General features: G+C 39.9%; 4 protein-coding genes across 16 annotated transcripts in view; 3 read left to right on the forward strand and 1 right to left on the reverse strand.

Annotated features, from left to right (window-relative positions):
• Positions 1–1,345: 1,345 nt before the first annotated feature.
• LOC135103397 (proteasomal ubiquitin receptor ADRM1-like) lies at positions 1,346–6,147 on the forward strand. 2 transcript variants are annotated; one of them, XM_064009558.1, is made up of 9 exons: positions 1,346–1,555; positions 2,394–2,525; positions 2,726–2,842; positions 3,063–3,301; positions 3,810–3,934; positions 4,088–4,243; positions 4,678–4,835; positions 5,157–5,279; positions 5,543–6,147. In XM_064009558.1, the coding sequence occupies exons 1-9, from the start codon at positions 1,361–1,363 to the stop codon at positions 5,657–5,659; spliced, it is 1,362 nt and encodes a 453-aa protein (XP_063865628.1). In that variant the 5' UTR covers positions 1,346–1,360; the 3' UTR covers positions 5,660–6,147. The 2 variants fall into 2 exon arrangements, with proteins under 2 accessions (XP_063865628.1, XP_063865629.1); XM_064009559.1 differs by having other exon boundaries at positions 3,813–3,934.
• A 1,396-nt stretch (positions 6,148–7,543) lies between these two features.
• Positions 7,544–14,190, forward strand: LOC135103398 (AH receptor-interacting protein-like). 2 transcript variants are annotated; one of them, XM_064009560.1, is made up of 7 exons: positions 7,544–7,730; positions 9,346–9,622; positions 10,067–10,246; positions 10,850–11,024; positions 11,282–11,468; positions 11,983–12,125; positions 12,459–14,190. In XM_064009560.1, the coding sequence occupies exons 2-7, from the start codon at positions 9,548–9,550 to the stop codon at positions 12,665–12,667; spliced, it is 969 nt and encodes a 322-aa protein (XP_063865630.1). In that variant the 5' UTR covers positions 7,544–7,730; positions 9,346–9,547; the 3' UTR covers positions 12,668–14,190. The 2 variants fall into 2 exon arrangements, with proteins under 2 accessions (XP_063865630.1, XP_063865631.1); XM_064009561.1 differs by having other exon boundaries at positions 9,448–9,622.
• On the reverse strand, positions 14,186–16,858 carry LOC135103399 (exosome complex component CSL4-like). Of its 2 annotated transcripts, none has more exons than XM_064009562.1 (4): positions 16,700–16,858; positions 15,402–15,586; positions 14,797–14,979; positions 14,186–14,519 (listed from the first exon to the last, which is right to left on the reverse strand). In XM_064009562.1, exons 2-4 carry the CDS (start codon positions 15,567–15,569, stop codon positions 14,292–14,294), a joined length of 579 nt encoding a protein of 192 aa, XP_063865632.1. In that variant the 5' UTR covers positions 15,570–15,586; positions 16,700–16,858; the 3' UTR covers positions 14,186–14,291. The 2 variants fall into 2 exon arrangements, with proteins under 2 accessions (XP_063865632.1, XP_063865634.1); XM_064009564.1 differs by having other exon boundaries at positions 15,402–15,570; positions 16,700–16,786.
• Positions 16,859–17,213: 355 nt separating this feature from the next.
• LOC135103396 (shootin-1-like) overlaps positions 17,214–27,748 on the forward strand; it is a 59,689-nt gene continuing 49,154 nt past the window's right edge. For 3 of the 10 annotated variants that reach the window (XM_064009544.1, XM_064009549.1, XM_064009550.1), the window contains exon 1: positions 17,214–17,373. The gene's annotated coding sequence lies outside the window, so the exon portion shown is untranslated. Of the gene's footprint in view, positions 17,374–22,976; positions 23,063–27,748 lie in introns of those variants that run through there. The other 7 variants (XM_064009552.1, XM_064009555.1, XM_064009546.1 and 4 more) reach the window with 5 other exon arrangements.

Genomic DNA, 27,748 nt, shown 5'->3' on the forward strand with positions numbered 1-27,748 from the left:
AGGGGAGGCATTGCGGTGCATACTTATATCTCGTCGCCTGCAAGTATAAACCACCGCGCCACGCATTATATGCAGGCAAAAAAATCAGGTCAAGTAGAAGAAAATGTACAGGGGGTGGATTTGTGTTGCAGGAGAACAGTGATTTGGTGTTTTATTGTGTTTTTATTGTGTTCATCCTTCCAAGATTGTCTCTGGTTACTTCAGCGCGTTGGTTCTGCTCTGTTGATAACATTGTACCCGGCAAACTTTTGTTGATTTTTGTTTACTTACTTTATCTGTCCATTTAATTTGTTCATCTGTATCTAGATCTATTTATCTATCTGTCTATCTATCTATCTATCTATGAATTGCACGTACCTATATCTTTCTTCCATGAATATGATTTTTCTTCTTTCTATTCTTACATGGTTCAAGAAAGTGTTGTAGTGAGCCTTTCTCTATTAAAATAAGATGGTTAATCAAAACGAGAAGAAGCCAGTAATACTTTAAAAGAAAATGATGATAAGGAAAGATTACAGGGAAGTTTTAAGAGGCTGACGAGAGAAAATCAGCAATAAAAACGTGGCCTATCTACTGACTCGAATAAAAGATGCCATTGAAACGGTAGTCAATTGACACATAAGAACCCAATTCGACACAAAAACGCATAAATGCCAAATAATGTTACTAGAAAAGCCGCGTCACCCTCGTGGATCTATATAAAGGCGCTAAATCAAATCAGGAAGTGAAGTGAGGAAAAATAATGGCCTAAAGATAAGAAAATATTACGAGTGTACTACTTTACCTAACAACAAATAAGACGCAAAACAAATAAACAACTGAAAACATAAGCAATGGGAACCGATACAACATAGTCACCATTACCGCATAAAAGAATGGAAGAAAAACAATAACGAATAAAAACGAAACAAAATAAATAAATAAATAAATGAAATAAACGAAATGCACAAGCTATCAGGAAAGAAGACACAAAAACTAATATAGCCAAAGAACCAGCGGAAAATAGGCGCCGATAGAGAGGCTAAAAGTAGCAAAACTTACCGTCATACTATTGGGAATAAGTAAAAAAAAAAAAAAGGCAGAGAAAAGGAAACTAAATAAAATGTAAATAAACATTACAGTAAAAAGCCTAAAAAAAAAACAATAGATACATACAAAAAAAAAAAAAACGATTATAGTTAGCACCGAAGAAAAGGCTAAAACTACTAGAATCACCCCCATTGAAGCAAATAAAATAAACAAAAAAGCTAGCCAAAACTGAAATCAACAAAGCATCACAAAAGGCATCACGTTTTACATAGAAACCATCGAATAAATAAAAAACAGGAATAAGAGAAGCCCGTTGGAGAGGCGGAATAGCATGACCGTACTGTTGGCGGTGGCGGTGGTGGTGGTGGTAGTCATTGAGGCTCAGAAAGTGTTTGGTCACGGTCAGCTTGGGCATCACCTCACCCCTCTATTTACTCACACCTGCACCTCACACCACCTCACCATGTCGGGGGCGCTCTTCGGAGGCAATCTCAGGTCCAACAGCAAGAACCTGGTGGAGTTTAAGGTAAGAATTGCGTGTTTTGACGGGAGAGAAGGGAGGGAGGGAGGAGGGTCGGCCTGGCTTGGGGTGTTGCTTCAGTATACTGGGACACTATTACAGAACTATTATTCAGGAAGTATGAGGGATTCATTTAAGAGGTATTCAGGTATTATTTCTGTAAGGCTTATTCTCTTTAGTGTCGACCATAAGAGGAGTGTAGGTTAGGTTAGGTTATAATTGTCATTAGGTTTACTCTGAATGTGTTCTCAGTTGTATTTTTCGCTGGGAGTTATTACGTGGAAGTTATAAGGTTGTAACGAGGCTGAACAGCGTACTGATGTGAGAAACTGACTAGTTTTAGGCACATTAGTGACAGAATTTGGTTTCATCCTCTCTGCTTGTTATAGAACTGACCTGAACCAGACTGATTCTCGTTTCTTATTGGTCAAACTGCTGAGTGTGACACCAGCTGTAATCTTTAAGCAATCAGAGGCTGCTAGATTGTCAGGATTTGTATTTTTCTGGCCTCAGTTTTTACCAGAAGCAGACTAATGTGTAATCACTTTTTATTATTGGCTGAATTGCTGAGTGCAACACCAGCTGTAATCTATAAACCAACTAGAGGCTGCTGAGAGGCCAGGATTTGCATTTTCTGCCCTCACTTCCGACCTGACCTTTGGCATTCCAGCTCTCAGTAACTCTGATTCATGATTAGGGAATCCATGTCTCCTTGGTGACTACTTGTACTTGTATAATTTCTGCTTTGACATATAGTTTGAATAGAGAATAGGAAACCCATATCTCCTTGTCTCAGTGGTTGCAGAGATCATTGTCACCACTAAAATTCTAATGTGTTCTGCAGGCGGGGAAGATGTATATGAAAAACCAGATGGTTCACCCAGACAAGAGAAAGGGACAGTTGTACCTGTACCAGGCTGACGACTCCCTCATGCACTTCTGCTGGAAGGAACGCGCCACTGGCATTGTGGAGGAGGTAAGCTTTCTCTCTCTCTCTCTCTCTGCACAAATCTAGATAATATTAAAAGAAAATGACCATCAAGTTCCAAAAAATTTCCAAGGATATGCCTATTTTTGCAGTTTCCTAAAGATTTCATTTTTACTCATACTCTTATTTTGCTCACACTATGTACTTTGCTACATTTTGTAATTTAACAACTTAAATTCTGTTGCCAGGACCTGATCGTGTTCCCAGAGGATTGTGAGTACAAGCGAGTGTCTCAGTGCACCACTGGCAGAGTGTATGTGCTCATCTTCAAGGTGTCTAACAGGAAACTATTCTTCTGGATGCAGGTGAGCTGTCTCGAACATTGTGTTTTTTATTTATCTATTTATTTACTTATTTTTACTTTTTTCTTAAGCCACAGGGGTACTGGTCAAGGGCAGCAAAAGAGAGGATCAAAATGATAATCCAAAATTGGCTTGAGACTGTGATACTGCTGTACTGAATGCCACTGTCTTATCTCAAGTGCTTTATGCCATTAAAAACTTCAAAAGACACTCTTTATCACAGGAGCCAAAGACTGACAAGGATGATGAGTATGCACGCAAGATCAATGAGTTGATGAACAACCCTCCAGCCCCGGGGTCTCAGCGCTCAGCAGGCTCCACACCAAACCCTGCCCTGGGCTCAGAAATCACCAACCTGCGAGACAGTGACATCCAGAACCTGTTTGGCAACATTTCCCAGCAGCAACTGATGCAGATCCTTGGGAGTGGGATGTCCAGCCTGGCAACACTGCTGGGGCCGGGGTTAGTTCAGACCACACAGAGGGTCAGGCTTGTGAACAGCTGGGTGTACAAGCCATTAACAGATGTTACTAAATGTACACTTAAGATTAATTCTTTGGTGAGATATTTTTCTATCTGTCCATATACCAGACCAGGATTCTCACATAGGGTGGCCTGAACAGAGAGCCACACCACACATTCACACGTGTCATTCACACTCTTAGTCCTGTTGACTCTCGGTGGAAAGGGACAGTCTCATGGACCACTGTATTGCACCTCACTATCACTATTTTGTAATACTTTATCTTCAAATATTCTGGTCAATTTATTGCTTTGTGTATATAGTAAATTTGTCATCAGTCATGAGTTTGGATTGAAAACTGTGCTTAGAAATTAGTTTAATCTTCCAGTGTTTATGATTAATCTCTGTTTTAGAAGCTGCCTAGTGTGAAGAATAAGGTAGATTAATAAGGATGCACAAATCCAATGATAATCTAATTTTTTCCTTTCCCCTCTGCCTCGTTATCAGTAGATCGGGCAGTGGAGGGGGCCGGAGTGGCAGTGGCAGCAGCAGTTCCACATCAGCCACCACCACAGCTTCTACCACCCCAGCAGCCACCACCACCCCTACCCCAGCTCCTACACCTGCTCAGGGTAAGAGAGAGCTTTAAAATGCATAATTAACTTGTAGCCGGTAGAAAACATCTTCACCTAAGTATTTTCAGGTATCCAGTGCTTGATGTGTCTATTTCATCTAATACTATTTCTTGTTATGCCATGGAAAGATGGTAATTCATTATATTTCAGAATCTGGGCAGGGCAGCACCACCACCACCAGCAGGGAGAGTAGCAGCACCACCCCTACTGCTGGGAATGTTGTGCCTATCCAGCTGTCAGACCTCCAGAACATCCTGTCAGGCATATCGGTGCCCCCAGATGTGTCTGGCTCTCCCAGGGTGCCAGGTGAGGGACTGGTACTATGGAGAGTTTTCACGTCATTCTTTTTACTCGGTAGCAGTTAGAATTAGTCATGTTTTAAAAGAATAGAGCATAAAAAAGGACAGGGCAAGTTATATGAAGAACTTTTGCAGTGTGATGCATGGATGGATGGTTTGATGAGACAACAGGTGTGTGTGTGTGTGTGTGTGTGTGTGTGTGTGTGTGTGTGTGTGTGTGTGACAGTTCTTGTAGACTTCTGGGTAACTTTCAAAGGAGGCTGAATGATATCCATATTTATTGCTTGACATTTTCAGTGTCTCATGGAAGGCATTGTTAATAATTTCTAGTGCCCATTCCTTTGTAGTAAGTTCTCTGAAACCTATAGCTGTAGAAATTATGTGGGTACCTTTTACCTTTAAAATTCCTGTGTCTCATGTAAGACATTTTCTTCACCCTAGTGGATTTGAGTTCAGCAATGACTGCAGAAGCTCTCCAGCCCATACTGACCAATGAAGAATTTGTGAACCAGCTGCGGCCGTACCTCCCTGCCACCGCTGAGGAGCTGCCCCCCACCGAGCAATTGAGGGGCACTGTCACCTCCCCTCAGTTCCAGCAGGTGAACACTTTTAGTACAGTTATGTTATTCGGAGATTCTCGTCATAGGAAACATCAGCAGTGTTTTAGTTGTCACCATTGACAAAATTGTACACAGAATTTATCATAGAAAGTTTCATTACATACTGTACATACAAGCTTTGAGACTCACTGAGTATGAAAATCAAGATTCATCTCGTATATCATAAATCAGGGAAACTGGTTTGATGTACTGCAACTCTCATTTTAGTTATGGGAAGGAAGATGGTAATTTGAATGCACTTTGTAACTAATGTGTCTTTATATATTGAGGAGAGTTGTCATTTATATTATCTGGTTTCAGGCTGTGAGTTTGTTCAGCAGTGCTCTTCAGTCAGGCCAGCTGGGTCCGCTGATAAACCAGTTTGGTCTAGGGGAGGATGCAGTGGTTGCTGCCTCATCCTGTGATATGGAGGCTTTCATCAAGGTTTGTTGAGACCATTCAAACAAGTTATGAAAATTTAGCCTCCTAGAATGCAGTGGTTCCCAGGATATGCAGTCATGGATTTTATGTTATAAGAGGTTATGATTAACAGCAGAAGTGAACATGTAAAGATTCAGATGATGTATGTTTAGTGTGTTCAAGTTAATACACATTTGTAGTTACTTTGTAGTGAATGTTTCCTGGTGAGAAAGCTAAATTTGACTGTTGGGTATTTTTGGATGTAATAAAGAAATCTTCATTTGCAGGCTCTGGGAAAGAAGAAGGAAAGTGAAGGTGCCAGTAAAAAGGATGAAGAGAAGAAGAGTCCTGAGAAAAAAGAAGACAAGGACAAAGATGATGATGACTACATGGCAGTAGATTAAGAGTGTCACTATGTCCCAAGGTAGTGGTTGGGTATGTTTTGTATTTAAAGTGTCAAAGCTGTTCTTGACTTCATTTATTTTACTCTTGGGTATAACTCCACAACACATATGCATATATAGAATACTATACTTAATGTGTAATTTAAAATGAGGTAAATCAAACCTTGCACTATATCTGTAATTTACAGTTATTTTAATATTAATAGAAAAAAAAAGAACGTCAAAAAACGATAATTGAATGATATTAAAATCTCATTGAGCCTCATTCTTGTTTGCCATCAGGTTTTGTGATTTACCAGTAACTAGATGCATAGGTTTTCATAAGGTTCATAAGGTGGATGGATGTGTTTGAGTTCTGAAGACATTGTGCCTTGGTTAGGGTTGTCTTTTAAGGGTTAGAGTTCAGTTTGTAGCATTGTGTTTATGTTCTATGTAGATAATGAAAAAAATTACTGTAATAAAGTTTTTTTTTATTTCTTGAAATGTTATAGCTGTTTGAATTCCTTAATACTACTAATCTGTCTACATTTTTATATTGGACTGTTACTATAAAAGAGAGAGAGTTCAAACATCACATCACATTTTGTCTTAAAGTAGAAATAATATGTAAAAATGGATCCTCCACTGGTCTTGTCACATCATATGATACATATGGAATGTTGTAGCATCCTTCCAGTGTATGGGCAGGCCATGCCTTCCATATCACAAAGGAAAGCATTATTGATTTATATTAACAAGAGGCCTCTGTCAGACTGTCTCCTATTTTCACAAAGAATAATGCTAAATTGGGAAGTAGAACCATATACTAATGCCAAATAAAACTGAAGAATTATGACCTCTACTCGGAGAATTATGAGCAGAGCAGGGTGATCTGGCACAGCTGGAAATGTTAAAATTGTTTGGGTGTGGAGAGAAGATGGATGAAGAACTTGTTTGAGAACTACTTTACTGAATGGAGGTAATGAAAGGGGAATTTTTTTACATTCATGTGTTAAAACATGACATGGATTCTGTGCACAGTGCAGCTGAGCGCCACAGAATATGTCCTGAATGGCTGCCTCAGCATCCCTGATGGTTGAGGCTTTTCACTACAATGGAACACTTAGCCAAATGTACATATGCAGCAGGTAAGATGTTTTAGTGTTTTCCAAGATTTCTTCGACATGCAGTTTTGAAAATGGAATAACTGCAGTTTTATTTAATTAATGAAACTGAAATTCATCAGACTTAGTATACTCTCCGTCAATGTCTAGCTAAATTTTGTGTTTTCCAGGTGTTTCCAGACTCGTTTGTGGATAGGAGTAGGAAGAGGAAGAAGAAATGAGAAATTAATTAAGGAAGAGGAGGAAGTCTCTCTCTCTCTCTCTCTCTCTCTGGCTTTTCGTAGGTAGCTGGTAATGCTGGTTTGACAGGTGGTGAGCGAGTGGGCGTAGTGGCGCCTGGCGGGAAGCTGTGGCGTGCTCTTATATTCCCCCACTTCAAACTTATCAATTTTACTTTCATTCTACGCAATCCCATCCATTTCCTATTCTTTCTTATCTCTCGTCCTTTCTTTTTTTTTCTTCTTTCGTCTTTTATATTTGCATCCTTGCTACTTTGTTCTGCTCCATTTATTATCAATTTTACAGTCATTCCATGCAATCTTATCCATTTCCTATTTTTTTTTTCTTTCGTCTTTTCCTTTTTTTTTTTCTTTGGTTTTCTGTCACAGCTGTTATAAACTCATAGTTATTAATCTCGGCTCCTTCAAAATACGAAACAAAGCAACAAAAACAAAACAAAACGAAATCGAAGCAGCAAGATTAAATCAAGTATAATAACAAGCACATAAATCAATAAAAAAAAATGAAGCAAAATGTATGAAAACAATACAAAATGAGCCGAAGTCAATAAGATGACCGCTTCGTCCTTAAACGTGATCAAAACACTGGCAAGCTTTTAATTACCATCAAATTTTTTACTTTTCCTCTTCTTTCTGAACTATTTTGACCCCTCCTCCTGATTCCCAGGGCAGCGTGAGGGCGTGAGGTGCCTCCTGTGGTCAGGTCACGCTACTACAGGCTGAAATAAGGTCAGAAGAGAGAAATATGAGGAGGGCTTAGTGGGTAATTCTTTGGAGTTTATGTGTATGTTATTTTTAGTTATGTTATTTGTTTATTGAGCCTGTCATTTGTTGTTCTGGTGTTGTCTGAATGCGAAGCCGGGAATCCTACACGAGGCGTCCCACACACAAAACCCAGTTGGCCTCAGGTGGAAAGGGACGGTAGTAGTAGTAGTAGTAGTAGTAATAATAGTAGTATTAGTAGTAGTGGTAGTGGTAGTGGTATTAATATTAGTAGTAGTAGTAGTAGTAGTAGTATGCCACCTTCAGTAAATTTTGACTCTTGCACCTGCGGTAACACTCACTGGCAATATTCCCCTAAGAGGATTGGCTGGCGCTTGCCCGTGGCTGTCAGCTGGCCGTCATGCACCATAACCAACCTAATAAAATCTGATGATGCCTTGGAAATAATTGAGCAACACCCACTGCAGACAGAATTTTTCCTCAGAATAATTCAGATTTTTCAAATTGAGCCGCTTTTCGTTCTTCAGAATGAAATAAAATGCTGTGATTGGCTAAATTAATTTTGTATTTTTAATTGGCCAGCGGCTGCATTCTCCAACTATAGAACTAATCATCGGGGAAGGTCAGTGCCTGCCTATCCTTCACTTGCATGGGTGTGTCACTTTCGAGTGTTGTCGTGGGAGTGATCTAGCTTGCTTCTCCGAAAACAAGTAAATAAAAAAATTGCTGTCAATATTATAAATAATTTGCGTTGGGTATATATGGGGTTCAAATTACTCAGAATGGGCAGCTCTATCTGATGAGAAGACCATGTTGAGACTGATGCAAGAGTAAAAGAATAACCACCTTACCACCTTACTATACCCCATGAAAAATAATAATAATAACTAAATAAAGTAATAAAGATTGGTAGGAAAGGTAAATTTTCTCCCTTTCACCATTCTCTCTATTTTGGATGAATTTTTTTTTTTTGCTAGTTTTCAGTCTGAGTAGACCAGTAATAAGGACTGGAAAATTACCAACCTTAGTCTACTAATTTTTAGACAGTGATTATATGTTTCTGGGTAAAAATGTGATACTTTTATTTAAATTGTGATCATGATCAACACAATTAGATTAAAAAAAATCTAGCTGATGGGACAGGTAAGAAAAGCAGATGTCAAATGGGCAAAATCAATAAATCTATATATACCCAGTAACCAAAGTCCTGCTGCAGTTCTATGAAGGAAGAAGTCCAATTTATTGCTTATAATTGTGGCATCCAGTCCTGTGGGTTTTATTGGGGCAGGATGTAGCTTACCAAAATTATACTAGTTTTGCAATCTCTTATTGTATACCTATAACAAAAAAAAAAAAAAAAAAAAAAAAAAAATCTGATTATCTATCTCTATAGAAATACTGAGAGTGGCAGACATGTGAATCTTCACTATACTTAATTGCTTGTCATGTTGTTGTTGAAAGTGCATTATAAAAGTTAGGTTTGGTAGATAATTTTAGACAAGGTGAGAGAGAGAGAGAGAGAGAGAGAGAGAGAGAGAGAGAGAGAGAGAGAGAGAGAGAGAGAGAGAGAGAGAGTTTTTAGATGTTTCCCATCTAACCTTACCACACAAAATATTCACAGATTGCAAGTTATCTTTCTTTGGAAGGTAATACAACTTTTCAGTCAGAATGCTGAAGTCATGCCTGGTCTCTTGTGTAACCAAGGCAATTCTCCCACACCAAGCTGGCACTCAGAGACTCAGTAGACCACACTGGGGTATGACTCAATAGAAGCAAGAAGAATCTGTGGTCAGAGTTACATCTTGTTAAAAAAAAAAGAAAAAATGGATGAAAAACTGATCAAGAAGGAAGTTTTGCACCAAGGAAAGGGGAATACTGATTATGCTGATGGAACTAAGGTGAGTATTGGCTGTGTGTTGTGTTTCCTTTGTGATCATGAAAAATATGCTATCAGTCCCACACATTAAACTAAACCATCTAAATAAACTGATAAATATGCTGGATCTGTCTGTAATTATTGCATTTGATCATATGCATCAATCATATTGGAAGATAGGAAAATAAAGGAAGCTACAAGAAGCCATTAGGTCTACAGATGGCAATCCCTGCATGAAACATATCTACCTATTTCCACCTACCATCCACATCCATAAATTTATCTAATATTTTTTTAAAGCTTCCTAATGACTTAGCACTAATGATCTGATTACCAAGTCAATTCCATTCATCTACCACTCTATTTGAAAACCAATTCCTACTGATCTCTTTCTTTAAATCTGTCTTTTACCAAGCTTGAAACCATTATTTCCTGTCCTATTCTGATTGACTTAAAATGGTCCCAGATATCATTCCACATCAAGACGGAAACATGTGATGAGGAGCCAAAAATCATTGACGACAGCCGGCAGTGGAAGGAGCCTGCTGAGCTGCTGCTGGGGAAGAAGTTCAAACTGGAAGCCTTGGAAGCATGTATCCGCACAATGGCATCTGGGGAGGTGGCTGCTTTCACCATAGACAAAGTGGTGAGCCTTGCTTCTTAAATGAACTGCCTAACTTAGTATTTATATTTGAGAGATTAAAAAACGGTTACTTCTTGTCATTTTGATATTTAAGGCAGAAGAGTTGAGGTGAGTTTTAGGCCACTCATCCTTAACATAATGAAGGCAGCCATACCATAGTGAAGACTGCAGCTGGCATGTGTCATTAATGTTACATTTAAGGTGAGTTTTTTTGCCTCATAGGAATCAGTCTTTGAGGATGATGTGGATATTTGTTTTCAAGAATAGAGAGTGAGAACAACTGCTGTCACTTGGAGTTGTTAAAATAAAAGTATTCTTTACCATATAACTAAGAATTTTCATATTTCCAAGTCTAGACTGTCCTATTTACTTTGACAGTCATGTATACAGTCAGTGACTTTCGCGATTAGAACTCCCGCTGACATGAGCTTCACATTGCACAAACTGGCAACCTCCTCTTCTTGGTCTGAAAAAATCTGCTGGGAGAAAATAACTACATGGCAACTTAGATTAGTTCCTCATATGCTCATGTGTAGCAGGGGTTCTAATTGTGAATGTTGCTGATTGTAAATAAATATAATTTAATGTTCCCCTTATGGTTCGCAGCTGCTGGCTCCATATCCTCTGGTATCCAAGACTTTGCGAGATGCCTACAGTAAGAACAAGATAAATAAAGAGAAGAAGCCACACCACTGCTGTGGAATGGGGTTCAAAGAAGGCCTTGGGTATCCAGACCTGGATGAGCTGGTGAAGACGCCTAAAGACCTGAAGTTCACTATAGGTAAGTAAAGTGAGGTGTGGGAGGAATGAAAATGGGCAAAGGAACAGAGTAAAAATCTTAGAAGAATTTTGACTGATCTTTGTAAGAGCAAAGACCATGTGAAGTGTAATACATATTACCATCTGTTTGTATGTTTTTATATAAGTGCTTATCCTTCATAACATTAAGAGAAAAATTGTAGAAATTTGAATACACAATCTTTACTCATAGAGTGTACTATAGAAATGTAATCTGCTTGTTTCTTTTGGGCTCTGCAGAAATAATGAACGTTGCAAGAGCTGGCTCCTATGAAAAGGAATTCTGGGCCATGTCAGAGGAAGAGCGAATAAACAGCATTCCAGCTTTGAAGGAGGAAGGCAACTCTTTGTACAAAGTTGGTGATCATGAAGGCGCCAGCAAGAAGTACTCGGAAGCTCTTGGAAGACTTGAGCAGCTCATGCTGAGGTATGTACGGTGATTCTCAGTCCAGGTCTAAAGCAAGTCAGTCTTGCTTCATCTGTACAGTCATCATTAATTACTAAAACTCCTTGTATCCAAACTGACTGACATTAATGTTGGTTTGATAAAGGCTGTACATGTAGATAATTCCTCTGGTGGTGATGGGCAAAACCGTTCATAATTTTTTACACAAAGATTAGTGATCAGATTTCTGTTAAATGTTAATTATGTGATTGTTTTTGGTAAGATGTTATGGATAGAGCTGTGTTTCATTCAATGACAACATTATGCTGTATTAATTGAAGCTCAGATAAGTGAAAGGTGGACTGCCATACAACTATAAAATGAAAATTGTATCTGCAGGTGAAAAAGATGAGTAAGGTACTGTGATCATTCAAATAAATCAAGTCTATAATTCCTTCTGTTCCATGGACTCAGTATTGGGTCTCTGATTACCCTGAATTTCCTGTTTGGCATTTAGTTCAAACTTGGGCTTATTACTAATGATATGAATTTGCAGAGAGAAGCCAGGTGATGAAGAATGGCTTAAATTCAATGACATGAAGATGCCTCTCCTCCTGAACTATTCTCAGTGCCAAATCCTCCAAGGAGAGTTTTACAGTGCCATAGAACACTGCTCCACTGTCCTAGAGAAACAACCAGGTTTGTATGCTACAAAACAATGCTTTGTCAAAGCATTTGTACTGTTTGTCTTCATTGCCTCATTTGCTTCTGCATTAAGCACATTATAATCATGATCAGTGAAATGTGTCATCATTCCTTTATTATTATATAAAAAATAGTTTGTAATTGAAATACATTATTGCAGAGTCCCTAGATTTGACAGCATAATATACTTTAGACCATTAGTTGTACTGCTAATATCAACATCCATATATGCATATATGGCTTGTGTAACATTATAATGAAAAAGTGTAGTTCCCCATTATGTAAGAAATTTCATTGTGAACTAAACAAAAGACTGTTGTCTCTCAGATAATGTCAAAGCTCTTTACCGACGAGGACGAGCATATGTGGAAGTCTTCAGCCCTACCGAGGCCCGAAGAGATCTAGAAAAGGCTGCCAAACTTGATGCGAGTATTGCTCACAGCTGCCGCAGCCTGCTGTCACGGCTGGCCAAGATGGAGGCGGAGAAAAACAGTCAAGACAAGACTGCATACAGTAAGCTCTTCACTTCATCTTAACATTCTGTCAGTCTGTAATTTTTTTTTACTGCATATTGTGTTCAGTTTGTTGTACTTTTATATTTAATTATTTGAGATGTTGTAATGCTTAAACCAAGAAGCTGTCTTTCATTTTATAGATTTATTTTTTTAACAAAAATTTTCATATTTCACTCCTTGGTGTTGTGCAGACTTTCTCTAACACCAAATGCCCATTGAAAATACTGGATATTTTCTGCCTTTACACTTTAAAGTAACAAAGTTTTAAGAATGTACTTATTGTGATATGTATATTTTAAAAATTTAAGATGTGTTTACTATATATATATATATATATATATATATATATATATATATATATATATATATATATATATATATATATATATATATATATATATATATATATATATATATATATTTATTTATTTATAGTAGAGTTAGGTCTAAATAGATCTTGATGGAACATGTGCCTCCAAGGTAGTACATTTATCATGCCTTGTACTTATATTCTGTACCTTAATTTGATGTGATGTAGCAGTGTGTTTTATTGTAATTCTTGTAAGTAGTCAGACAAAAAGTACTTAGACCACAGTAAGTTTACTGTTAGTGTGATTCAATGAATGATTGATCATGGAAGAGGCTGAGCCTTTTCTATTAAAATTTGCATAAAATCATAAATAGATTTTGTGAAATTCCTTTTGTAACAGAGAAGTTGTATATAATCCCATTTCTGAAGTTCTGAGTTTTATGAAAGCTGGGTATTATCTTTTGCACTCATTTATTGGCTTAAGCTCTTCTGTCTGTTTTGAAATACTGAAATGAACACTTTCATTTGGTGCATGAAATATTAGGTGAGAAATTTGTCATGATATTGGCAATGTACTTATCAGCTTGAGCAATTAATTATTTATGTTTCAATAAGCATACAATGTGTTTATCGTACAGAATCACTTGTGTAAATTTTGGTTGTTGTGACCAAAACACATAGGACCCTCAGTAGCTCTGACTTTGTGTGTTTCTGACTCTGCATTTGTGTCTGAGCTATGGAGAGTGGAATGGTGGGAGTGGTAAAGGAAGGCCACATAATCCAGTGCTGTTTCAGTGGTACACTTTCTTAGTGTCTAGGTAAAATGCTGGATATGTCTGCTGCCTTTATCCTTCAAATATTGACAGCAGAGATCTTTATCAGTGCTATTGCTCTCACATTTTTATTTTATTTAGTTTTTAACAGATAGTGAAGATGGCATACTCTTGATTTATTAGAGCAGTCACAGTTTTATATACTTCCCAAATTTTTATCATCTTGTATGAAGTGCTTTTTAGGGATGATTGTGAGTGTGTGTGTGTGTGTGCACACCTTGTCATGGCCTATCTTCCCTTACAAGGGATGTTGGCCTGATGAACATATATGTTGATCAATATAGACATGTCCATAGGTAAATCTATATCAAAATGGAGGTGTTATTAATAATATTAACTACAGAGGTCTAGAATCCTTAAGCTCCTTGTGTGGTGCTGTAGAAATAAAAGAAATAATTACTTTCTGTGGTTCTCTAAAACTTTATTGCTGTAAGAGTTAGTTTGTAGACATTTTATAAAAAGAAAAGTCAGTGTACACAATGCCTTAAGAAAACTTTATTCTTTATGTTTTAGGTGGCATTACTTTTGCTACTTTCCTCTTCTCCATTCTACATTTGCACTTCATGGTGGTCCAGGAGGCAGGAACCAAGGGGTGACCCTCCTCACAGTGGGCTGTCACCACCCCAAGCTCTGACCTCGCTGTTGATAACTCATAGTTTCGTAAGTCACCCAGGGACATCACCACTGCCAGGATGATGTCATCGGGCCGGAAACAATTATACATTTCCACCTGAAAGGAAGAACAAGGAAAATATAGCAGTCATTCTCTGCTATTCCATTTTCAGGTTAAAGCAATAACATTTATGAATCTTGTCTTTTCTCACACATTTGAAAAGTCAACCAAGAAAGAAGCAAGAGGTCATTCTAATCGATAGATGTCAATAATTTGTATAAATTAAATAATAAAATATGAAGTAGATTTAAAAGAGAAATCTCACACTCTATATGAATATTAAGAGTATGAAGAAGAGGTTTCATGGACACTGCTGTACTAAAGAAGGCCTCACCGTATCAATCTGATGGTCTCGGACATTCTGCTTCCGCACCGTCCCCGAGACAGGAGTGTGCAGCTTGTTGGGACCCACACAGATGATGGACACAGTGGCCTGGCTGGGGTTCACACTCAACACTCGACATGTCACAATGCTTCCTGCTTCGGGCATGACTGTGCCTTGCTGTCCTGATGTAACCTAAGGAAAAATGTGAAATATATATGTTTTCCTGGAATTAAATATGCATTATTCAACAGTTCAGTCTGGACAGAATTTTTTTCAAAGTAAAACCAGAGTAAGAGGTCTTTTCCTGACTGTGAGCCTTAGTTAGTTAACTGTTGCTGGAGTTTACTATGACACCTGCATTACCACAGATTAATACCTTTTCTTAATATCCACTTTTCATTAATGCAAAGAATAAAAGATATTGTGTTGGAAATTGTAATAGTTATAATAATGTTTTGAATGTGAACTAGAATTGGAAGTCATATAAGCATACTATTTATATGAAAGTCATGGTAATATACAACAACAAAAGGCAGCATTTCTTCCTATATTTGGTGGTAAAAGGTAAGGCAGATCTCTTGAATACTATCACTGCAACACACCACTTCCTGTACCTTCACAATGTGCAGGTCCCTCTGAGGCTCCACCACAACTCTGCCAATGAGGGAGGCATAGATGTACTTGTTGAAGGTGTAGGTGCCTTCTCCTCCAACATGTGAGCTGCTGGCCTCACACAGCCTCTGGCCTGGCACACACAGTATGTGACCATTCCCATTCTTCATCCTGCACACAATAATTTCTGTAATACAAAATAAGTCAAAACTAGACTATGGACAAGACATATTTCATTTTCTTTATTTTTACAAGATGCCTTTTTTTTTTTTTTAACTAGCATTACTAGTTATGTGTATGAACTTTGAAGCAACTTTTTTTAGATACAAAATACAAACACCTTCAAGTAAAAAAAACTCTTATTCTGTAGCTCTGTGATGCAGTACATAAAATTGGGATACTGCTGGAAATGTGCAGGTTCGTTCAAATAGAAATTATTTGTGCAACACGCACACACACACACACACACACACAGGAACAAAAAGGTACATCATATACACAGTGACACTGTTAAATGCAATTACCTGTACAAAAAGGCAAAGTTTACTAAAAATCTTACTAGCATGACAACACAATGGGAGTGGATGATGGATGGGAAGGACAGTTTTTTCCCTACTGGCCATGACAATCTCATCTGTCATTTGATTTATCATTAAATGCAGTTCACATTTTTATGCTGATTCAAAACAGTGAAATCTAAAATCACCCAAACTGTTAATATAATAAATATGACCATATACAGTAATGCAATGTAAGTTATATTTTTCTTTTATTTAGCCAAGGAAAACTATGTTTACCACATGCTCAATTCCAATTCTGTTGCAGTGTTACCATGTTGGGCAAGCAAGGATACTGCCATGCTGAGTGGGGTAGGATCGTTCTTTGTCTAGGCAAGAGATATGATCACTTATACGTTGTGACATGGGCATCTGTGTGTGTGTGTTTGGTATCTAATAAAGAGTAAAAAAAAAAAAAAAGAAAAAAAAAGTGTATATAGCTGCATTAGCTAGAAGTCTCTCCCGCCCAGTGTCAGTATCCTCACTCGCTCATAGTGGTAACACTACAGCAAATGTATAACTGGGAACTCATACTAGCAAGCTATGGGGGCTAAGACAGCCCGGGACCCCAGTTTTCCACGAGTGCCCACGTAACGTTCACGCACTGTCTGGAACTATCGGGGTTTTTCTTCTCAATCTTCACTTAGCACACGTTAAAATAATCTATTAGTCACTTCATGTATACCTTTCCCATCCAGCTTTTACCTTAATGCTGGTCTACCAATCACACACGTTAGTATTACCTGCTTCCTCGGAGTGATTTCCCTTCTGTTGTTGTTTTTGCTTGGCAGCAGCAGCACTAAACCCTCAGCTTTTCCAACGGGGCGCATTATTTTTTACTATCTCTTGTATACTGTTTCCTTGTTTCCCCTGCTTTTGTTTTATTCCACAGACACGTAATTAATATATTTCTGTTTCTTATTTCCTGTTCTGTTATAATACATCCTGCTGGAACAGATATTCGCAAAAGGAAGACTGATTAAATTATTTTCTACCTTCTCCTTTTTATTAGTCATGTGCTACAAATGTGGTTATCTGTCATCCCGTGACTTCATAATTCACACAAAAATTGACCTCATTATATAATTATTCTTTCCTCACTTAGCTAAGTTAAAAGAAAAAAAAATCCTTGCTATGTACCGGAAGTATGGAATAATTATACAATTAATGTGATGAATAAGAAAAATAATCACGAGCACTATCACATCAAAGTATTTCCCGTGAATGTCTTGCTGTAATAATGATATGATAAGTTTGGTGATATTGGAGCTAGCAGGCGGCGGCAACTGAGCGGTGGTGGCGGGCGGCGCGAGTGTTGGTGGCAGTCAGCTGTGAGGAGGTGGCGTTGCTGGTACGAACTTTGTGTTTGGGCGTGCGGCGGAAACTTTCATCAGTCCCAGAGCAAACACATTGATTGGTGAGTGTCTTAACATCCGTCAAGCACGTCACTTATTACCAACCTTTCCGTAGGGATGTTTATGTTAATATGATGTCGAGTATACGTAAAAAAAATATAGATTTTAGAAGAAATAAGAGTTGTTTATGCCTGTGAGGAGTTGAATGACTTAATATGACACTAGACTGTTGACAGGCCTCCAGATAGTGATATTGTTCGTATTTGCTTGAGTTGTCACATCTTACATCAGATTAAGGACACTTTTTAAACAGTAACATTGTGGTGAATGTGTGGGGCAGAACAGTGATGTAGACTATTCCTCCCGTCTTCCAGGTAGCTCTAATTGTCACTCACTCTAAGGTTCTGGGAAGTGTGCGCCTTACAGTGGTGTTACTGTTATTGCCTCCGGTGTGTGTGTGTGTGTGTGTGTGTGTGTGTGTGTGTGTGTGTGTAATATTATCTTATGGTCTTCGCTCGTTCTTTCACTGTAAATATTTTCACACCAATGCCTGGTATTCATCCTGCTTTCCCCTCTCGTCCTCACCTTTCATCTCTCCAACTACTCCCTATTCAAGGAAAGTAAATCAGGAAAATGTGTGTCAACAGTATATTCATTGAAACTCGAGAACATTATATCTCATTCTTGTATCCAGGCCAGCCATCAGCGTGACCGAAACACGTGTGGCTCGCTAGTGGTTCGCGGAGCCGTGTGATCGTAAACAATACCCTGAACCATATCAAGTGTCTCCGCTGCTTCGACCGCAAACGAAACAACTGGTCGAAATTCGTCCCTTACGCTTCGGTGGCTTGCACGGTTACCTGCAGGGCTGAACGTTGCTTACTGAATTTGATATTGTCCTTTCTTAACCGGTTGCTGTCACGAAGATAGGGAGTATTACTGGGGAAATATGGGTTAAGTAAGGTTTATTACCGCATATGACTGTTGATTCTCTCTCTCTCTCTCTCTCTCTCTCTCTCTCTCTCTCTCTCTCTCTCTCTCTCTCTCTCTCTCTCTCTCTCTCTCTCTGGATACGAAGATGAACACTGAGGCAGAGATACACATCTGTCAAGTTCACCTCTTTGCCAGAGATACGTGAGCCAAAGGAAGTGTGTGTGTGTGTGTATGTGTGTGTGTGTGTGTGTGTGTGTGTGTGAAGCTCATGTTGTCCTGTCCTCACTGTCTCCATCCTGCCAAGTGATAAAATCTTGTTTGTTCCCAGCTTATGTTATCTCCTCGGCTCCTGTTTTCATTTCAGGCGTCAATATTTCTACTTGAGAAGCTAAATTTCATGATATTGTACACTATCAATCTTTATTTTTTTACTTCAGTGCTCGTGACCCCGTGCTCTTCCATCATTTCATCATAGCTCTCTCTCTCTCTCTCTCTCTCTCTCTCTCTCTCTCTCTCTCTCTCTCTCTCTCTCTCTCTCTCAGTCCCTTTATTGCTCCGAGCGTCGTAATTAAATTCTCTCCCTTTCTATCTTTTTTTCCTGCCTTCTCCTCGAACGTTGTCAGCCTCAGTTTATCTAATCTCTCCTCATACTGTAGCCGCGTCTAAGTTGGCACCGGTGTCATTGCAATGCTGTATGCTCGCCACTTATTCATTCGTTTGTTCCTTTTTGTGCAAGATGAGTAAATAGCAGTCGTACGTTTATTTCAAGATTAGATCGTGTCACTAATGCAATTCAACATTTTATCAGTGTTTCAACATCGATACAATTACTTACGTGTTTATTCATGTTCACTGGCACTGTTTTTCCTTCCAGTGCTAGTTATTTGTTGATTTAAGAGGGGAATTAGATAGAGGCTTTTAAGTGTTGTAGGGGATGTAACAATGGTGATATAAGCAAAATTCTCTGGATCAGTAATCTGGATAGAGCAAGAATTGAAAGCTTGTTAAAGTTAAGTAAAAAAAAAAAGATAGGAAGGAATTGGTTGTTAGATAGTGGTAGATGAATGTAATAGATCCAATAATCAGGTTGTTGGTGCTGAGTCACTATGGGGCTCCAAAAGATTAGATAAATTCATGAATGAGGATGATAGGTGAAAATAGGTTTACAGTGTTTCATGCAGGGAATGCCACGTGTAGGCATGACACGTGTAGGCCTTTTTACTACCCTTATTTTCTTATATTGTTATAGTATTGGTCTTATATCTTGTGTGTGTGTTTGTGTGTGTTTGTGTGTGTGTGTGTTTGTGTGTGTGTTCTGGCTGACAGCTGGTACTGTTGACATCGGTGGAGACTCAGTTTGTGCCAGTGTGAGGGGCACTGAGCCATACATTCCACATTCCACCAGAACACAAGGGTCACCAGCTAGCCAGGTACTCTACTGCCTGAGTTGAGAGAGAGAGAGAGAGAGAGAGAGAGAGAGAGAGAGAGAGAGAGAGAGAGAGAGAGAGAGAGAGAGACCACCGTGGCTTACCTTAATCATAACACATAACTACTCATAGGTTGGCATTTTGACAGCGACCTGAGACCTCTCGAGAGATCAAAGTACAAATAAAATACAAATGTCATGATTATATTACGTAGTTGCTTTGGCGTATTTGTTTTCTTGTATAAATGGAATGAGGTAACGGGACACTTTGCTGCAGCTACCCGTGTTGTGTTCTTGAGGCGCCTGTGTACACCTCCGCCAGCCTGATTGTTAGTTGTGGGGAGCGTTGTCCTTTGTGTGCTGATGGAGGTGAATAGCCATGCAGGGACAGGAGTGGCTTGAGGCAATGCTGAAATTAGAAGCTTGTAGTATATTCTTCTCCTTCAGGGTCTGTAGTATCTTGTTGTTGTTGTTGTTGTTGTTGTTGTTGTTGTTGTTTTCCTCCTCCTCCTTCTCCTCCTCCTCCTCCTAACATATATTTTTCCCACGTCTATTATGGAGCCAGTGTTTTCAGACAGCTTTCCTCCACTAGGTCCGGTCATCCTCATCGTCCTGCCATCATTATCACCCTCTCAAAACTCCTCCCAAACGCAGTCCATTCCCCTCTCCTCTTAGTACAGTCCTCGTAATGGTCAGCAGTATAGTAACACACAGTACCACACTCACTCACACTACATTTACCGTCTCCTTTCTGTCTCTTCGTCTGTCTCCTGCTCTACTAAGAACCCATCAGTTGTTAGGTTGTGTAAAGCGACTGTCAGAAGATTAAAGGACGTAAGGCTGAGGAGAGAACGTAGAGCACAGGTAGGAGTGAGTGCAGTGGAGAAGGTTACTTGTCTTTCTAACCACTACTGTTGCAAGAGGAGCCATGCAATATAATAATCTAATAGGAGGAATGCGAAGAAGAGGAGGATACTGAATAAGGTGGAAAGGCTGCATTAAAGAACACACGAGAGGCAGAGGAACAAACAAAACAATAACACTGGACAGAAGCACCTGGAAAAGACCCATTGGAAGCAGCGACCCCGACAAGAGATTGAAACTGAGAGGAACAAGACTGTGCAAACATACAGACAGTGTGTTTGAACCTGCTGGCTGGGTGAGTAGGCGGGGTCACGTGAGAAGCCTGGGACCCGAAGAGGTTACAGGTCGTAATATCAGTCAGTGGCGCAGCGAGTGACTTTACGAGGCTCAGAGTAGAAGGGAATGTTGTCAGCCAATGCAGTACTTGGGTGGAGGAGTAACAGTTGGTGTGGGGAGTAACTGCAGCGTGATTGAGCGTTTAAGTTAGTGCAAAGTGAACAAGGAAAGTAATCAGAGGTATGAGAGAGAGAGAGAGAGAGAGAGAGAGAGAGAGAGAGAGAGAGAGAGAGAGAGAGAGAGAGAGAGAGAAAACTTTGCCTACTTGTCGATAAAGTGAGAGAGAAGCACAGTGCACATAACACCACTCAGATCAAAGCAAACATTTTCCTGACGTCACTGATGGATGGCTGTGAGGAAATGCGTCACTCGTTGTGTGATAAGAGGTGGAGGTGGTAATGCCGCGATGTTAGGACGAATGAACTCTTCACCTGATTGACATTCTCTTCCCATAATCCCTTGCAACTTACGCCAAACTGCTAAATGTAGTTTATGCAGAATTCTTGTCTAGCCACTAATGGAATTCTGAAAACACCCTTGACAACCCAACTTACACTAGAGGCAGTTGAAGGCAGTGGATGCAGAATTCTAGCTGAACTCTACTGGGATCATGAAAACATCCTTGAACTTACACTGGAGGCTGGTGGTTGTCTGTGCGGAATTCTTGTCGAGCCATCAATAGAATCATGAAGTCATCCTAAACAACGTGACTTAAACTGGAGGCTAAATGATGAACGGGAGGCGCAGAAAGACAGACATTTGAGGTTATGGTCGCAGTGTCGCACGAGAGAACACGAGGACACGCGCGTTTTCTTTACCCGTGGTCATGGGAGTCTGAAGGTGAGGAGGAGGGAGGGAGGGAGGGAAGGAAGGAAGGCGCTGCGTGCATTGATCCCCCGAAGAATGCTGTAACGGGCCTCACTGTGCGATGAATTGACTCACTCCTCATAGCCAAGCCACCTAACCTGAAAGAAGAGAGCAGTGAACATTCTCTCCCTCTCTATCTCCCTCCAATAGACGTAATATCCTGGCATTTTTTCGGATTTCCCAGAAGTCTTCGGCCTTCCCTCCCCGCCCGAGCTCCCGGCTCTCGACCTTGTCCCCCGCGCTCAAGGTCGCCAGTGCAGTGTTTCCAAGGTTAGCACAATAGGACAGAGACAGTCAGAGAGCGATGGAAGAGGGTGGGAGGATACCGTGGGTGTGAATGGTTAACTGGTATTAGGAATTAAGTAGATAGAGAAAAGGGATATTAATGGATTAATCTACGCATATCGTCCATTTCTGTCTACTTACTCTCATCTCCGTGCTGTCCATCTCACTGGTGCAAGAGTTAATCGGAACCTTCACTCTTTCATGTCTCACTGGTAAACTCAGGAATTCTCTGTCTGTTTTACTTTCTACTTACTCTCATTTCTACGCTGTCCATCTCGCTAGTACAAGAGTTAATCAGAACCTTCACTCTTTCATCTCTCACTGGTAAACTCAGGAGCTCTCTGCCTGCTTCTGTGTGTCCCTCCCTTCCAATGACTTGAACAGCTTCAGGAAGGGAGTGTCAGGGGAATATTGGGACATCTTTGGAACTAAACTGTTTTCGATTTTAGTCTTTCGTTTCTGGTTAACTTCTTCCTTCCTTCCTTTCTTTCTTTCTTCCTTTTTTTCTATATTTCCTCTCTTCCTTTCTTTCTTAAACACTTTTTTCCTCTTTTGCATTCCTAAGGTGCTTCCTTTACACATTAAGATCCTAGCAACGTCTCTTTCCCTCCCTTATCTAATTTCTTAAAAGAGATCCAGCCTTAGTTTTATCTCTATCACAGCAAAATATCACGTTTTTTCCCTTTTTCTATGCCCTTTGGCGGCTTCCTTCCCCCGCACGAGTATAAAAATCGTAGCATTTATTTATCTGCCTCCCTTCACTAATTGTTTATAATGAGACACACCAGCCTTATCCTCAGTCTTATCCTTATCAGTCCTTGCCATTATTACAACCATTTCTCAACACTCACATTGAACTATCTCTTCCTATCGAAGCTTTATCGTTATCATGCACAACTGCTCTCTTAAAACCCACAATGCCTTTGGTTATGTCTCAGTTTTATCTTCAGTGCATGGCGGTGCTTTGAATCGTGTCTCGCAGAAGCTTCGGTCTCGTTCAAAAGTGTCTTGCTTTGCTTCGAGTCACGCTGAGTTGAGAGGTTTTATTTATTCTTATTTATTTTTATTATTTTTTTTGTGTGTGTGTTCATTTGCTCTGCCTTGTCACCTTCAGGGTATAAAAATAGATAACTGGTGTGTGCTCTCTCTCTCTCTCTCTCTCTCTCTCTCTCTCTCTCTCTCTCTCTCTCTCTCTCTCTCTCTCTCTCTCTCTCTCTGTGTGTGTGTGTGTGTGTCTGTGTGAAGTTCTGTTTTTTTCCTATCTCAGTTCTACGATTCTTTATGCTCTCTCTCTCTCTCTCTCTCTCTCTCTCTCTCTCTCTCTCTCTCTCTCTCTCTCTCTCTCTCTCACACACACACACGGACGTCACCACCGCTACCACCACCACCACCACTAGCATCAGCATCACGTATGTGCCCACCGCCTCTTCCCTCACCCGCCTCTCAGACTCACTGCTCTTCACCACCGCGTCCCAGCCAGCAGGTCCGCAGCGGCTTGGGACACGTTCGAGTGAGGATAACTGTGATGAAAAAAAAAAAAAAAGGCATTGAAAGCAAGAGATCTGTATCACCTTCTGCCGCTTTGTTTATGATTATTATTATTATTATTATTATTTTCCTTTGTTTTTTTTATTTTTTTTCATCTGCGTTCGGGTGAGAGTGTAAAGGGTTATAAGTTGTAAAGATATTCAAAACTAAAGGAATTATTATTTTTTTTTATTTTTAGTCGTATTTTTGTCATTTTGTTTTGGCGTGTTCTTTTCTTTCCTTTCCTACTTTTTATCCAGTTTATCAAATATGTTTTTTTTTTTTATTTTTTTTTGCTTGTCATTTGATTTACTTACACGTCATTATCCTGTTTCTCTCTCTCTCTCTCTCTCTCTCTCTCTCTCCTCTCTCTCTCTCTCTCTCTCTCTCTCTCTCTCTCTCTCTCTCTCTCTCTCTCTCTCTCTCTCTCTCTCTCTCTCTCTCTCTCTCTCTCGTTTATCATTACATTTATTAATTTTCCCTTGCTGGATTTTCCCCGCCTTTATTCTCTGCCCTGTCAATCAATATTCCCCACATCATTACCACATACAAACCAAACCAATCCTTTCCTTATTGTCCATATCAATCTTTTATCCTGTACGCTGCTGTCACTTCCACACCAGAGAGAGAGAGAGAGAGAGAGAGAGAGAGAGAGAGAGAGAGAGAGAGAGAGAGAGAGAGAGAGAGAGAGAGAGAGAGAGCTATTTTGACGCCAGCACGTGAAACAAGAATAAAAAACAGTATGAGATGCGGGGCAAGGGTGACACAATGGAGGCGCCTTTAAGCCTGTTATGAGAGGAGGGACGAGGGAGGCAGGATAGAGCAGGATAGAGGATAGGCTAGGGATTGTGTGGCGGCTCTGGACTGGCTTAAAGGACGACCATACACGCACATCGTATTTTTTTTTCCTTTCTCTCTCAATTTCCAACTTTTTTTTTTTCCCTATTTCACACGTTTTCTCTTTTCTTTTTATCTCCCTGTGAGTTTGGCAGCCTCAGTCATCTGTGCACTCCAGTTTACGTGTATTCATTCTTTGTTAGACTCATCATCTGCTGTTTTCTGTGTATCCGTATTTGCAGTGGCTCATTTTTCCTGTCCGCTGTATGTGGGGGCGTGACAGGGATGGGTAAGGTAACAGGGATAGGTGGGGCAAGGTAGACAACCTCCAGGGGTGTTGGGTTAGAAATGACAAGGCAGGAGATGGATTTAGGTTACGTTATACTTCCCTCGTGGGTCTGGGTTAAGTACAGTAAGTCAGGGTTGAGTTGCAGTGTCCCATATTCCACCTGTTGATCTGCTCCTTGAGATACGTGAGGGCAGGATCTTCTACAGGCAGGTCTTCATTAACTGTTTATTATTGCTATCCTCGTCTATTGCTAACACTGAGGTGATTAATGAAATGTTTACAACTATAGGTGGAAATAAAGAGAAAACAATAATGTGAGGTTGATTTAATCTTTGTACTACGGTGACTAAATCTTCTGAAGGTTGTAGGTGATTAAGGGAAAGATTAATTAGCACTGAAAGAGTTAATGGAAAGGAATGAGGCTGTGTGGATGGGTGGGAAAGGGAATGCGTGGGTGTGTGGATGTCGGTGGTAAATTTTCCTGTCTCCTTCCTCTCCCCACTTACTCTCTCCCTCTCCCCCCAGCACACCTCAGCTCACTCATATGTTGTACCTCCTGTTTCCTCTTCCTTTTCCTGGCTGGATTACTTTTTGCGTATATGTTTCTCTCTTTTTTCCCTCTATTTTTGGTCGTATTTTCTATTTTCTGACCTGGTATTTTTATTGCTGTTTCATTTATTCATTTTTTTTTTATTTTCTGTTTATTTATGTATGTGTGTATTGTGTGTGTGTATGTATGTATGTATCTGTGTGTCTATTTGTTTGTCTGTCTGCCCACCTATCTATCCATCCGTCTATTTATCTATCTATCTATCTATCTATCTATTTGTATCATTCACTCATTCATTCTCCGTGCGTTCGTTCATTCCATCCTGGGTACAACCTTTTAACTACATACCATGAGGAAACAAGACCGATATGGTGCATGGAAAGGCTTTAATTTTCCCCCCACTGGTTACTGGTAGCTGGCCGGAACGCGTTGCCTCAATAACACTTTCCAATAACGCACCCTGTGTTCATGGCAGTGTTTGATATCAGTCCCTTCCTGCCACTGACCGATCCATCTGCTGTAACTTCAAGGGAGACTCATTGTTAAGGGGTACTGGCATCCTTAAATGTGTTCTTTTCTCTCATACGGATTGAATTCAAAGGTCACAGGGATGATTAGTAGTCTGAAACGATGAAAATACTTGGTCTCCAGTAATTTACACTTGAACGTACTAAGTTTGTGGAGATCGGACGCTCAAACGTTTAAGAATGCGAATCAATAATTTTTTTTTATATTTTTTTCGTATGCGGGTTAATTTCAAAGGCCAAAGGAATGATTAGCCAGGTTCTCGTGGGTGTCTTTATCTGTTGACGGTGTAGAGTCTTTGTTAAACTGTCACGAGTCATGGGACCACTTGAAAGTATTATCAGAGGAAGTGTTGTGTGTGTGTGTGTGTGTGTGTGTGTGTGTGTGTGTGTGTGTGTGTTAACAGTATACATAAAATTAAGAAAAGTATGATACGTAATTTTGTTTTAAAGAGCGGGATATAACGAGCTTGACCCAATTCTGTAAACACACACACACACACACACACACACACACACACACTTAACTCAAACAAACATTATATTATTCTAATTACAAACATTCACGTGTACAAACATCACAACAGGTAGAACAAATAGAGAGATAACGAGGTGGAAGACGTGCACGCAATGACGCAATTCTCCTGTGTTCTAACTGGACCCAACACGCAACACCCAACACTCCCAGCTAGACTCAGACTTCACACGCAACACTCAACACACCCAGCTAGACTCAGACCTCACACGCAACACTTAGGTAGACTCAGCAACACTCCTCAGGGACACTCAACACCTACCTCCAGCAACACTCAGAATACTCAGCTAGATCCCACGCAACACCCGCACACAGCAACACTTAGGCCTCATTCAACACCCTCACTCAGCAACGCTCAGGCCCCACGCAACACCCACGCCCCCCTACCTCCCTCCCCGCACAGCACCCCTTTTCCCTCATAACTCGCTCCTTACTACACTTACCTTCGCTCAACATCCACACACACACCACCCACGCAACACCCACGCCCTCGTCCCTTCCTACACTCGCCCTTCACAACACTTCACTCAATGCCCTTACCTTACTTCACCCTCAGCCCGCATCACCCTCTCACCCGTCACTCTCTCAGCCATGACCCTCTCAGGCATCACCCTCTGAGCCACACAGCTTCGCCCGTCCCGCTGTACTACATAATCTTCATGTGGTGTTAATACCTGACTGAGTGTTGAAATCTTTGCTTCTTCACGTAAGGGAGCCTAAAGGAAAGAGCAACTGGCTTGATCTGAAAGCGACCAATTTTTTTAGACTCGCTTCACGGGAACTTTAAATCAGAAGAGTAACTGTGAAAAAATGAGAAGGAAGGGGAAAGATACTGTAAATAGAAGATGAATTGACTTTTTTTTTTAAACTCATTCGCTTCACAGAAAGTTTAAATGAAAAGTGTAACTGTAAAAAAAAAAACAAGGACAAAAAAAAAGAGAAAGAGAGGAAAAAGAAGTTTACTACATTAATACTCATCAACATTAAATACTCCTCACTTTATATTAATGACATCTTGAGAAATAAACGCATTACTTAAAATAAATAAATAAATAAATAAATGTCAGGAAATTTACCAGTTTCATTTTAACACTTAACCCTTTAACTGATGACATCGTGAGAGAAACCTGTACCCGAGATGAAGCTATGAGTCAGAATATCGCTCCTCATCCACCGTTACTTGCAAGACCCAGCCGGCTGCTCTTGAACACTAGCGCCACTCAACCACTTACTACTGTACACTTGAGGTCCAAAAGCCGTGTAACCTGTGACATCCACTCCCCTTGCGTTGTATAGTGTTCCCTGTCCTTATACAACATGAGAACAGAACATCAACAGAAAACTCAAGAAAATTATTTGCATGGTCACACAAAAAAGGAGGAGAAATATGAAGATTTTCTCGTTTTTAAGGCAACAAAATTATTCAAGGGACTGTAGTACAAAAAAAATAAGGAAAACATGATC

Source organism: Scylla paramamosain, chromosome 9, assembly GCF_035594125.1.
Source record: "Scylla paramamosain isolate STU-SP2022 chromosome 9, ASM3559412v1, whole genome shotgun sequence".
Classification (NCBI taxonomy): Eukaryota; Metazoa; Arthropoda; class Malacostraca; order Decapoda; family Portunidae; genus Scylla; species Scylla paramamosain.